This window comes from Manis pentadactyla, chromosome 10 (genome assembly GCF_030020395.1).
Source record: "Manis pentadactyla isolate mManPen7 chromosome 10, mManPen7.hap1, whole genome shotgun sequence".
Lineage (NCBI taxonomy): Eukaryota > Metazoa > Chordata > Mammalia > Pholidota > Manidae > Manis > Manis pentadactyla.
In genome coordinates this window covers 128,193,021-128,206,148 of record NC_080028.1, presented here as the reverse complement: position 1 = coordinate 128,206,148, position 13,128 = coordinate 128,193,021, and the positions used below count along the sequence as shown (strand labels likewise).

The 13,128-nt window shown below is 60.7% G+C and overlaps 1 protein-coding gene across 4 annotated transcripts in view; it reads left to right on the top strand.

Annotated features, from left to right (window-relative positions):
* The window catches only part of UNKL (unk like zinc finger), a 35,589-nt gene that overhangs the window by 6,911 nt on the left and 15,550 nt on the right, over window positions 1–13,128 (top strand). For all 4 annotated transcript variants that reach the window (XM_036915856.2, XM_036915855.2, XM_036915858.2 and 1 more), the window contains exons 3-9: window positions 1,863–2,039; window positions 2,284–2,417; window positions 5,205–5,340; window positions 5,420–5,537; window positions 7,774–7,858; window positions 8,453–8,538; window positions 11,830–11,892. In XM_036915856.2, the coding sequence (XP_036771751.2) occupies window positions 1,863–2,039; window positions 2,284–2,417; window positions 5,205–5,340; window positions 5,420–5,537; window positions 7,774–7,858; window positions 8,453–8,538; window positions 11,830–11,892 (799 nt within the window). The remainder of the gene's footprint in view (window positions 1–1,862; window positions 2,040–2,283; window positions 2,418–5,204; window positions 5,341–5,419; window positions 5,538–7,773; window positions 7,859–8,452; window positions 8,539–11,829; window positions 11,893–13,128) is intronic.

The following is a 13,128-nucleotide window of genomic DNA, read 5'->3' as shown; positions in this document are numbered from 1 at the left end:
AACCGTCTGGCGCCCCGAGATGGGCCCCACAGCAGCGCCTGTGCAAAGGCTGGGACGAGCCTGAGCAAGCTGGGTGTGTATACCCTCTCTGGAGAAAGGGCTTTTACGCAAGCACCTCCCGAAGTGCTGCCTGGAGCCCCTCGTGGTGTACTTTGGCCTATTCCAGTTCCTGCCATGCAGCAGGAAGTGTGGCCCCGGGCCTGGGTGCTGCCGTCCTGCCCAGAGGGCCAGTGCCCGTGCTTGCTGTTGGTTTGTGATGGGGCCGCATGCTGTCCAGGGACGAACCTTGTGCTTTTCCATAGGGATAGTACATCTCATACAAACATATAAAGATCTGTCTTTTCTCTGTCCTCTGTCTTCAGGGAACTTTGTTTAAAATTACAATAAAATACACGTAATATAAATTTGCCATTTTAACCATTTTTAAGTGTCATTTCAGTGACATTGTTACGGTCATTATTCAACCGTCACCACCGATTTCTGATTCTTCCCATTTTCCCAAACATACCCTGTCCCCATTACAGTCACTCCCCCGCCCCCGCCCCAGGTGCCCACCCACCACTTTCTGTGTCTGCGAATCTGACGGCTCTGGGGGCCTTGCCCGAGTGGGGCCGCCCAGTGTGTGTCCTTTGGGGTGTCCTCTCACTGAACCTAGGCCTGCAGGGCTCCCCCCGTTCAGATCGCGTGTCGGGGCTTGGTGCCTTGAGCCGGCCCAGGGTCGTCCCGCTGTCTGCAGAGACCGCGGTGTGATGGGCTTGCGGGCCGTTTCCGGCTTGGAGCTGCTGCGTCTTGGGCCCTGACAGCTCTTCTAGGCCCTGCCTCCTCCGCTTCTGGGTGTGCCTCTGAAATGGGGCTGCCGGGCCCCACAGGGGGCTCTCAGTGCCCCCGGAAACTCTAGGGGCATGACGTCCTGTGTCCCCCCGTGTGCCTTGAACACCTCAGGTGCTCAGTAAGGTCTGGGGTGCATCTCCTCTTGTAGTCAGGGGTCTAGACTGGACAGCCACTAAGGTGTTTTCTCTCTTTGGGGACTTGTTGGGCAGCACAGCGCCACCTTCCCCACAGGTATGCCCAGCACCCAGGTCCACAGCTTGCCTGGCAGCCGTTCCCAAGCCCCACGTGGTGCCCCAGGCCATCGCTGGAGGTGAGAGGCCTTGCCTGAGACTGGGGATGGCAGTGATGGCCCCCCTGCCTTGTCCCTCGGACCTCTTGGGGACCTTGCCGGCCAGGGTCTTGGCACATCCCCTCCCCTCTTCTGTGTCTCTGGCTCTTGCGGGAGGTACCAACCTCAAGGCGGGCTCAGTTTCCCTGCCCCACTTGTGCCAGAACCTTCCAAACCCCCTGCAGTTGTGGCCTCCCCACAGCACGAGCCTGCTGCTGCTCCCTGTCCTGGGAAGGCCTGGCACTGGCGCCTGTGACGCCGCACTCGCCTGCCGCTCTTCTGCCAGTCTTCTCCCGCCAGCCTCCTCCCCCAGCCACATGCAGGCCCCCGTGTTTCTCCCCAGGCTCCTTCCCTCCCTCCCCTGAGGGGTCCCCAAAAGCACCTGGTAGGGCACGGGGGAGGCTGCAGCCCCTTACCTGATGACGCTTGACAGGAAAAATGAAGGACATGGCTGTGTCCAGGGGCTAAATTTTACTTCCACACTTTATTTGAAAATTATGAAGTGTGGTCTTCAGGGAAATGGGGTGTGTTTTTCTGCTGCATATTGAGGGGTTCATGGGGGCTGGCCCTGTGGTGTCCCACCTGGATTGGAGCAGATGTGGGGCGCTGCCGGCCAGGTGGGGCTGCAGGTGGGGCTGCAGGTGGGGCTGGAGGTGGCCCTCAGCCCAGGGGCCCAACAGCACATTTGCCTCTCTGCCCCCAGGTGTCCCTACCTGCACCGGACGGCGGGCGACACGGAGCGCAAGTACCACCTGCGCTACTACAAGACGGGCATCTGCATCCACGAGACCGACGCCCGGGGTCACTGCCTGAGGAACGGGCTGCACTGCGCCTTCGCCCATGGCCCCCTGGACCTGCGGCCACCAGTGTGTGATGTCAGGTGAGCTGGGCGCCCTGCGCTGGGCAGGCGGGAGGCGGGCTCCTCCCTGGACTTCCGGCTTCACCCGCCTAGAGCATGAGGGTGCCCGAGGCCCGTGGACACCCTTCCTGGACCCTCCAGGCCAGCAGTATCTCCAGGGCCTCGCGGGCGGCTCCGTACGGTGCCAGGACCAAGTGTTACCCTCGCCTTCAGGACGGGCTTTGGACACACCTCAGCACTGTCCCCACGTGTCATTTGGTTGTAGGGAGCTGCAGGCTCAGGAAGCCCTGCAGAATGGCCAGCTCGGCAGTGGGGACGGCCTCCCTGACCTGCAGCCCGGGGTCTTGGCCAGCCAGGCCATGATCGAGAAGGTCCTGGGCGAGGACCCCCGGTGGCAAGGTAACCCCGGGGCCCCGCTGATGGGGGTGGGGCAGCGCCTCCAGATCAGGTGGGGACTCAGGCCGAGTTGGGATTCCGCCCTCAGCTCCTCAGGGGCAGTGGCTGCCTGGGACCTGGCCTCCGGCCTCAGGTCCTGCAGGCTGCCCTGGACCTTTGCCTGGGGCAGCTTCTCGGCGGGGCCAGCTTCAGTCACCGTGGGGAGGGGATTGCACAGTGGCCCAGCTCCTCCCGGGCGCCCCCCAGGCCGGCTGGCCCACTGCCCCGCTCCCAGAGGTGCCCGCACCCCCTCCTAGTCCCCACCCTGCTGGGCACCATGTGGCCTTCAGATGAGCAGCTTCGGGGTCTGTGGGGTTTGTCAGGAACAGGAGTCCCTGGCCATGTCCCTTGGGACCATGGGGCCTGCATTCCCAGCAGGCTGCACAGAGGCTGGCTGTGGGCAGTGAAGGTTTGGGTTTTTTAAAATAACACAAAACATAAATTCACCATTTTAAACTGTCTCAAAGTGGACAGTTCCATGTCCTTTAGCACATTCATGGTGTTGTGCAACCACCATCACCTTTTGGTTCCAGAACATTCCATCCCCCCAGGTAGAAGCCGGCCCCCAGCACCCCTGCTGCTGGCCCTGTCTGTGGCTTTGCCTGTCTGGAGATCTCACGGGCAGTGGCATTTCACAAAGCGCCCCCCCATGACCCGTTCCTCGAACTTGAGTCACTGATGTCACACACTGATGGTGCTTTAACGCCATTCTCCCAGCGATGACTTCTCTTCCCACACCTGCCCGCTGCGCGCCCTGCTCCGCCCCTCCAAGCGCCTTCTCCGGGGCTGTGGGGCCTGGGTGAGCTGGTCTGGCCACTGTGCGACCCTTTCCCATCCCCTCCCCTCCACCTGCCCTTCACTCCACGTACCTAGTGGCCAGCTGGCACTGCAAGTGGCTCCTGCCAGCCGGGCAGGGACTCAGGGCTGCCCCTTCCGGGGCAGCGCCAAGGAGAGTGGGGAGGCCTGGGGGACCTTGTCCCCGTGCTGTGTTGTCCCTCCTCAGGGGACAGTCCCCACAGAGAGTGGCTGTGGGCCTGCAGCCTCCTGCTGCCTGTGCCCAAGGGCACATGCTTTACTCCAGGCTTTGCTGCTCTGGAGAGCGCCCAGGGGAACTTCTTTCCTTGTTTTCCAGCCTGCGGGTACCCAGGTCCGCGTTCCATCTTCCCCGGCAGGGGTCCCCCCACCATCCGGGGCTGGAGGCGGTGGTGGGACAGGCGGGCCCCGATGTCGGAGGCCTGAGTGCAGACCTGGGCTGGAGGTGTCCAGCTAGGGGCCTTGGCTCCTGCTCTCCCGGGGTTCTGGGTGGACGCGGGGCGCCAAAGGTCATCGCCTCCTTCAGGAGAGCCGCCCCAGGCCTGCTTCCCCATCCTTGCAGACTGGCCGCCTGTCTTAGCCCGGTGCATCTGGGCTGCCCGTGTCTTCCTGGCCAGGCAGCATGTCTCTCCTCACTGCTGACATCCCACCATCCAGGTGGGCCCCAGCTTACCCTGGCGTCTCCGTCACTGGCTGCATTTAGGCGTCCTCCACCACCACGAAGGCACATGCCCCGTTTCACTGCGCATCTTCATGCGCGGGTCTGTCCAGACAGCACGTCTCACTGCTCCAGCGACTGTGAGTGCATGTCTGTGTTGTTCTCCGGGCGTGCGGCCTGGACGTGCACTCCGCAGCGTGGAAGGCGCCTGGGGGCCTGGGTCTCACAGTCGCTGCTGCGCTGCTCACGTCTGGGTTTCTTGCTGCTGACTGCAGGACCTCGTACCTGCCTGCATGAGGCGCTTGGTTGATCCTGGTGAACAAACTTAAAATTTTTTCTTAAAGTCGGCTTCTCTGTTCCCCTGACGCCCTTGCTCTGTCCATCCCTGCCGTGCGGCTGACACCCCCTGTCGCTCAGTGAGTCACTCCGGCGGCCTTGGCGTGGGTAGACAGTGAGGGATTAGCTCTCACCTGGATGCCCGTGTGCTGCCTGCTCCCGGGAGCGGCTGTGACCTGCCCCGGCCTTTGCCTTTCCCCCAGCGCACGTTCAGCCCTGCTGAGCAAGTGTCACTAAACAACAGCACGTGTAAGTCATCAATGAGCCCAACAATGGATGTGATCTTAGAACCTTCTCTCGTGTTCCTGCTTTTCAATGACCCCTGGTGGCTTTTTGTTTGTTTTTGCTTTGTGGTAAAATTCAAATGATGTAAAGTTAACCATCTCCAAAACCAGGCTTTATTTTCTGGAGCAGTTTCAAGCGCCCTGGGTCCCCACATTCTGAGCCTCCATGGTGCCATCCCCACCACAGAGGGACCCTAGCCACACTTGGCGACCCTGCATAGACATGTCACTGTCACCCAGAGTCCGTCATGCATGTCAGGGCTCAGATGAACTACGCCCAAGTGCGTTTCGGTGGCTTTTAGCATGGCTTGGTTCCCCCAGAGAAGCCCCGTCCCGCTCGCGGCCACTCCTCCCCACCTCCCGCTGTGCAGGCAGCCTCGCACCCACTCCCTGTCTATGTACCACTTGCTCTGGACATTTCCCTGAGGAGGAGGGACCACATCGCACACTGGGCAGCCTCTATATCCGGCGTTCCTTACGAGCGCCACGTTCTCAGGTGTCTGTGCTGTAGTGTGGGGGCCCTGCTTCTCGTGACTGAGCACTGTGTGGGTGTGGGCGGGCCACAGGGCATTCGCCGTCGTGCGCTGCCAGGCGCTCTCATTGCCTCCTTTTAGCTGTGAGCACGTGCATGCGTGTTTCCATGGGGACCCTGCTTTTCAGACACCAACTTCGTGCTGGGCAGCTACAAGACCGAGCAGTGCCCGAAGCCGCCACGCCTGTGCCGCCAAGGCTATGCGTGTCCACACTACCACAATGGCAGGGACAGACGGCGGGACCCCCGGAGGTTCCAGTACAGGTGGGCCCTGGGGCCTCCAGGTATGGGGGCACATGGACGGATGTCTCTTGAGCCCCCGGTGACGCTTCCTTGGCCCCAGGTCCACACCGTGCCCCAGTGTGAAGCTCGGCGATGAATGGGGCGAGCCCTCAAGGTGTGACAGCGGGGACAGCTGCCTGTACTGCCATTCCCGCACGGAGCAGCAGTTCCACCCCGAGGTGCGCGGGCCTGGCTGCGGGGACGGGTCTGGGTCACTGCCCTTCCTGCTGTGCTGGGGTCCCTAAGACCACCCTCAGCTCTAGTGATCACCTGGAAGGACTCACAGAACTGCACAGAGCTGTGATGTCCACAGTCAATGTTCCTGCCCTGAGAGGGGCCAGACGAGATGAGCACAGGGCAGGTCCCGGCGGGGCGGGGTCCCGGGAGGTTGGGCACCAGCTTCCAGCCACTCTCCTGCTTTGCCTCCTGTATGCAGTGGCAGTGTTGCCAAGCCAGGAAGTCACCTAGCCTTGGCATCCAGGGCTTGTATTGGGGGTCGGTTGTGTAGATGTGCTGACCTGTTTCAAGCCCATTCAGAGGAATGATGCCGAGTGGCCCAAGGTCAAGTGAACAGGCACTTAGCGGTGGGACATTTCAGGAGCCCAGAGGTCACCTCCCAGGAGCTGGCTGAATGAGGCCCACCCTTCCTTTGGAACGTGTGGGGTGTGGATAGCCAGAGCCTGCTGAGTTGACCAGAGCACACTTGGATCTGTGTTAAAAGTGGGCAAGCCCACGGCCCCCTTGGTGCTGAAATGGCCAGTGAGCACGTGGCCAGGGAGAGTGGCGGGCCGGGGCCAGGCTGGGTGCTGGGCCCAGACTTCTACCTGCACAGCAGGCGGGGGCGGGTGCTGTGCACACGAGGTGGGGAGAGGCGGGCTGATGGGGACGAAGATGGCGTGGGGGACAGTGGGGGAGAGGCGGAGGGGAGTGGCCAAGCCGGAGAGCAGGAAATGGGACTGGCCAGTGCCACGCGGGATGAGGGCGACAGCTTGGGGGCAGAGGGCGCCATGTGGCCTACGTGGGCTCTGGTGAATGGCCACTGCCCTGGCTTGAGGCACTAGTGGCTGTGGCCTGGGGCCGGGGGTGCTGAGCCTGGAGTTCGAGGCACTGGGCTCGTCGTCGGCTGCGATGACGTCCTGGCCTCTACACTGCGTGCCCTCTGGCTGCAGGTCAGTTTTTTTCCTCTCCTGGGTCCTTCCTTTGTTTACGTGTCCATTCATTCATTCAGCTTTGAAACTCAGAACATTTTGTGCTGGTTCACACCAGAGGCGTTGGCACACAAAGGCCCCACCCCTCCCCCAGCCCTGCACCCGAGCCCGTTGCTGTTCCCGCTCGTCTCTGGGGCTCTTGCTACCCTTGGATTCTAACCCATCTCCCGAGCAGACAGCCTTATATGTGGATCACATAGGCGCTGAATTGGGACTTAAAGCCCAGGGGATACTACTTCTGTCGGTTCTTAATGGCATGTGGGTATTTCAACCACGCTTTTAGTGGAGAAGGAAGAGGTGGCTGTCAACCTCGGGGCTGTCGTGCCCAGTTTGGGTTCAGACTCCCCAGTGATGTCGGCAACAGGTCAGGTACAGGAACATCCATGTCGTGGACACTTACCCCGGGGTGTCTGCCGCCTGTGTGCACCGTATGTCTGCTCACGCCCAGGGAGGCGAAGCTGGGGCTGGTGGGAGCACCCTTCCCTCGGGAGCCGGGGGCTCGAGCTGCCTGGACTTGACAGGCGGCCACTGCGGCCAGCCATGCTGTTCGTGTCCTGACTTGTGTTCTGCTCAGAGATTCCGTGCTTCGAAACGCATGGGAAGTGACATCTGGCCTCCTGATATTTTTGGTTCCAAACTCAGACCCTTTAAAATGGGTTTTGTTGGTGGGCCGCAAAACCTCAGTGCAGGCTGTGGGAGAGCCGAAGCGGGGAGGGGGTGGGGTGGCTGGGGAAGGCTTCCTGAGGGCATCAGCTTGGGATCTGGACAAGAGTGTGGGGGTCCGTGCCCTGGGTTCTGGTGCGCCTCAGGGCGGACCCGCGTGGGTGGACGCATGAGAATTCCTGACCCCACAGAGCAGACCATGTGGTGTTTAACAGGCGTTTCCTGAGCACCTAGTGTACACCAGATACATGAGCAGGTGCAGCTTCCAGGACACACCCGGTGGGGAAGGTGTCTGTGTATGCGATTTCAAGGACGGGGTACGGGAGCTGGTGCCCAGGCTGACCGGCTCTGTGCCGAGGAGGGAACCCCGGACTGAAAGTGGGCTGGGGGCGGGGGCCAAGTCCACGCTCTTCTTTGCCAATCCCATTAGGATTTGGAGATGAATTCTCTGCGTCATGACTCAGCCAACCCAGGACTCCCCGTGGACACGCGTTTCCAGTCCAGCCTCCCCATTTCATTTCACTGTTTTATATTCACTCCCCAGATCTACAAATCTACGAGGTGCAACGACATGCGCCAGACTGGCCTCTGCCCTCGGGGTCCTTTCTGTGCCTTTGCACACGTGGAAAGTAAGTACCTGATGCCCACCAGGCCTCACTAGACGCCCCTCCTCTGGAGCAGGCTCCCAGGGCCGGGGCCGGGAAGGCCTGACATGCCTTTCGGAGCCCCTGGAGGACTGTCAGTGCCGCTCAGCCACGCTGCCCTTTGTGCCCGCTGCAGGCCGGGCTCCCAGGTTGGGACCGCGCTGCCCTCTTGGGACCCAGGTGGTTGTGCCTCTGGGTGTTCTGGGGTCCTAGCTGCAGCAGCCAGGTGCTGGCACGTGTTAGTTAGATGGCCAGATTGGCCTGTAAAATGTTCCCAAAGGTGGAAACGAACCCCAGTGGCGGGAGCAAGCTCGCAGACGCAGCCTTCCTCAGGGCCCGAGGGCTTCCTCTGGAACTCCGTCTGGGTCTGGGTTCTGGTGCCTGGGGCAGTGGTGCCCTCCAGTCCAGAGGGGAGGGAAGTTTGCAGTTTTCTGCCGTTCAGACCACGTGATTGGAGGGCCTTGGACGGCTCCGGGCTGGCGCATGCTCAGTCCCTGGTTTGTGGGAGACCTTTAACTGAAGGCTCCATGCACGTTGTCCTGTTGTCGCCACTCAGCCTGCTGCCCCCTTTCTCGGCAGAGAGCCTCGGAACAGCCAACGGCTGGGGCTGCCGAGACCTGCCCTGCACCGGCAGCACCGCGGCCGACGGCGGCTGGCCTGGAAACGTAAGTGGACAGCGAGCATCTCAGCAGGTCCTGCAAGTGGCCTGCGGTGGTGTTTGGGTCTAATGAACTGCTAGGGGCACAGGTGGATGTGATCTCTGGGTGACACGGTGGTGAGCAGTGCCTGTGGGCTTGGTGGCTCCTTCTGGAAGAGTCTAGAAGAGGCCTGGCCAAGTGCTGGTTGCTGCTGAGCTGACCTTGTGCCCGCGGGGCTGAGACAGTGGGCAGGGCCTTCAGGCCTCGAGTCCCACCCTCCCTCTGGTGTGGTAGTGGGCTCCTTGCCTCTGTGCCTGCTGTGTTGTTGGGGGTCTGCATGTGCCATGTTGGAGCTCGGGGCAGGACTGCGTTGTGCCCTTGACTTCCCCTTGGCTTCGGGGGCTTGGACACTTGTGGGTTTAGGAGGTGGCCCGAGGCCCTGGGTGGAAGGAGCCTTGGTCGGGGGCTTGTCCCTGTGAGGCACCCGCCCGGCTGGCGTGGGTGGGGCCTGGGCTGCTGCTGGCTGGTCCACACCTACCCCTGCGGAAGTCACTGCGCTCTGCCGGGCACTGGTCAGCGGCTTCTGTGTACCCCCCCGGTGTTTTGCACCGTGAACGTCAGGCTGTGGCATGCAGAGTGGGTGCCTGGCCTGGCAGTGGAGACGTGGACAGGATGGGGCACAGTCCCACTGCCCTGTGAATGTGCTGCCACTGAGCCCTGTGCGCTGGGGAGGCCCCACCTACCTGGGGTGAATTTCCCCCAGTTAAAAAAACTAAAGAAGCGACAGCTGGGTGTGGACCCGGCCCCGCACAGTGCCTTCCCGCTCGCTGTGCAGGGGCACCTTCACCCACCGAGGCAGGTGGGGTGGCTGGAGATCCAGTCAGCCCCGTCGCGCCTACAGAGGGGCTCAGAGAGGTGCTGGGGTGTGTGCCCTGCTTCCCAACAGTAGCTCCCCCTTTCCGGCCCTCCGTGCCTCCCTCCCTGTACCCGTGCTGGGCTGGTCACCTGTGGCCTCTGTCACCTCCTGTGTCAACAGCACATTGGCAAACGTGAGTGTCCCCCCTGGGACCTGTTCTAGGAAATGCTGGAAGCTGGGGAGGGGCTGCGGGAGCCCTGGGGTACAGCTGTTCAGGAAGAAGGGCAGTGACAGCTTGGGAATCACGGTTGCCATCTGAACGGGGCTGTCTCGTGGGACCTCGGCCTGGGGGCCTGCACCCCAGGGGCACTGGATCAGCGGGCGCTGAACTGTGGGCGCCTACGGCATGGGGACCCCACCCTGGTGTCAGAAGTGTTGACTGGTGGTAGCTCAGAGTGACACAGAGGGTCTCCTGTCACCCACAGGACCATGAGGAGCCATCTGTAGTGCTTCCTCTTGTGTCTGGCAGCAGACGGGCTAGGTTCCCCTGGGCAGGGTCGGGGCCAGGGCCCACCCGGTGGCAGTGTCAGGCGGGGCAGTTCTGCCCACCTCCCAGGGCCTCCCAGTCAAGGCTCCCTTGTGTAACTGTGACCCTTTGAAAGGGGACTGCGGCCTCTGTTTGTTCGCAGCATGCACAGCCACCACCCCTAGGTGGGGCCGGCTCAGGCGCCTTTTGGTGACGTGGATCTCAGATGTGCCTGGGGCCGGGAGTGCACTGAGGAGGAGGCTGAGGTCCTCTAGGAAGTGGCCATTAAAAAGATTTGAGCAAAATATTTCAGCACAGATGCCAGGATTCCCTCCGGGGACCAAGCTGTCGAAGCTGCTGGTCTTCCTGGGCACCGTTTTCAGCAGATGGGTGAATCTTGGGGGTGTAAGCATGCTGCAGGGCGTGGAGAGGAAGGGCCATTTGGTTCTGGTGATCCTGAGGCGACACGTCAGCTGGAGAATGCCGTACCTCGGTGTGCGCCTCACGGCCCCAGACCAGCCACTTTCTCTGGAAGGGGGGCAGGGAACAGAGTCGAGGACCTGCTTCCCTCTCCCAGTCTTCCGACTCTTGGCCCCCTGAACACCAGAGCCGAACTGAGAGGGAAGAGCCCGCACTGCCCCGCTGGGCGGACGGACGGCCCTCCCTCCTCCCAGGGCCGGAATGTCCACGCACCACCCGTGTGACAGGGCCGAGGGCGTGAGGCCCCCCGCGGGGAGCCCTGTGGGCCTGCCCGGGGCCTTCCCAGGAGCTCCTTCACAGCATAGCTGGGCCTGGAGGTGTGAACCTCTGGTCTCTGCTCGGTGGCTGTGCAGACAGACCCTCACCCAGATCTGCCACGGGAGGTCTCTCGGGGCTGAGCCCAGCAGACCTGCCCAGCAGTGGGAGGAAGGGGCCCCGGCAGCCCCCCAACACCTCCTCTTCCTCTGCCCTTGGTGGTCCCTCTGGGTCCTCTTGCAAGTCCAGAAACCAAACAAGAAAGGAAGAAAGGCCAGGGTGACCGGAGCCACCGCTGCAAGCTCACTTTCTGTAAAGTTAGGCACAAAAATCAGTGCTGCTTCTGTTTGGGGACACTTCGGCGTGCAGTCTGTGTGTTTATGTTTGATCTGGCGGTGTACCCACCGAGGTCTGTGGGCAGAACCATCACTGAGCACACGTGCGCCAGACAGTGGCTCATCAGAGTCTGGAGAGGAAACAAACTTCCAGTACTTTTAGGTGCGGGGTCCAGGGGCCTGCAAATTAAATTGTCAAAAGGCAGATTAACTGGAGAAAGGGTTTATTACTTGTGTCCGTGGAGGCCTTCAAAGGAAAGAAATCAAGACCCAAAGCAGCGATTAGACCTGGGGGCTCACACACACTTTTAGCAGGGTGATCAGTTATGAAGTGGTGAGACAAGAAGAGGGGTTTCTGCTTCCAGGGGCATTAAACTGTGGGAAGGTAAATACATGGGGGATGCTAATGGGAGATACAGGCTATTTAGTCAGGTTTGCTGTGCACATGCCATCCTGCAGACCCAGCAATTCTGAGTTGCTATCCTCTCCTGGTAAGAAGTGTTTGCGTGCCATCAGGCAGCAGACATGAGATCTGCCTTCAGCGCTGAATAGTCCTTGGCCTGGTGGTGTTCTTCCCAAGACTTCCCCGCCCTGGAGGAGGCTGCTGGCACTCAGGGTTTGATGCATTGTGGGTTCAGAGGGCACGGAGCTCAGCCCTGCCTTCCCATGGGCTTGCCTGGAGGTCAGAGATCAGAGTCCAGGTGTCAGAATTCAGGAGAACTGAGCAGAGGCAGCAGATGAATGGCTTTCTGTCTGGGGAGGAGTCAGCAATGGGCATTTTCTAAGCCCTGAGAGGCAGCTTAGGTCTCCGTGCAGATTCAATCTGTGGCGTTTTCCTTGTGACACCAGGGCTTCTTCTGTTGCAGGCAAAGTGGAGAGACTCGCCCGCGGCAGGCGGCCAAAAAGCCAGCGAGCAGGACAGTAAGCAGGTACCACCAGCCCACGGCCCTGGGGCTCGCACGCGCACTCCCGTGACTCTCAAGGCGGGGGGCATGCATTGTGACATGACATGATTGTGTTTCTGCTTAGGTTCTTCCTAAACTCATTCTGTGTATCCTTTGTTTTAGTGTTTGTAAAGTTTGTGCTGTACTTTGGAAACAATGGGTCCAGAACCTCTCACCTTTCCCCCTGGGGGAGGGGAGGCCCCTTCCTCCCCGTGTCTGTAGTCCCCAGCTGTCTGTCCTCCCAGGGCCTCCTGCTGCAGACAGCTGTCCTCCCTCCAAGTCTGCATCTGCCTCTAGTTTCCCCTTTTGTTAGTTTCAATTAAGTTACCAAATTATTTTTCTTGCTGATTTAACTTAATTAAGACCCACACTCTAATGACCTGTCCTTCACTTGATTCCCCTGTGAAGAGCCTGTCCTGAAGGAAGTCACATTCAGGAGTTCTGGGGGTCAGGACTCCAACATAGGAGTTTCTAGGGACGCAGCTCAGCCCACGTCCAGCGTGGACCTGGCTTGGTCTCTGGGAGCCAACCCCGTAAGGGCCCAGCGACACCCTCCCAGCTGAGCTGAGTACCGTGTTCTCTGAGCTTTCCTGGCCTCCTGGCCTCCTGCCCGTGGGCTTCCCACTGCGCCCACCACCCTGAGGCTGCCTCAGTTCTGGTCTGGCCACTGCTCCCCAGGTGCTTTCAAACCCAGTTGTTTGTTTAGAGAAACTGTTTTTCTGGTTGCTGCTGCCTGACAGCTGAAACCACCTTTTCTCCATCTCTGTCAGAAGGTGGAGAGGGCTTTCAGCGTTCAGGACTCGCCTTCTCTGGCCAAGGACCTCAGCCAGTTGTCCCTCATGTCTGCGTGATCTTCGTGTTCCTAAGTGGGCAGCACCCGGTCCTCTCTCTGTTTCTGGGTGCCCCCAGAGGCCTCTCCCCCCCAAGTAGCTGTGCAAACGGGTCTTCTAAGGTGCTCCTGAAGCACATTTTTGGCTTCAGTGGAAGGAGAGTTGAAAGTAAAAATGCAACTTAGTTTGTAATTGTTTAAGAGGTTAAATGGACAAGACGTTGACTAAGAATCTGGGAAGTGAAATGTTAGTCTGAGATGTTAGTGGTGAGGTCGCCAGGGGGGCATGTTCCTGGGGGGCAGGAGCAGGAGCCGCCCAGGCTGAGCTGCATGCAGACCCCCAGGGTGGCCTGGCCAGGTCCCCCCTGTGTGTGAGCTGCCCCAGGGACAGC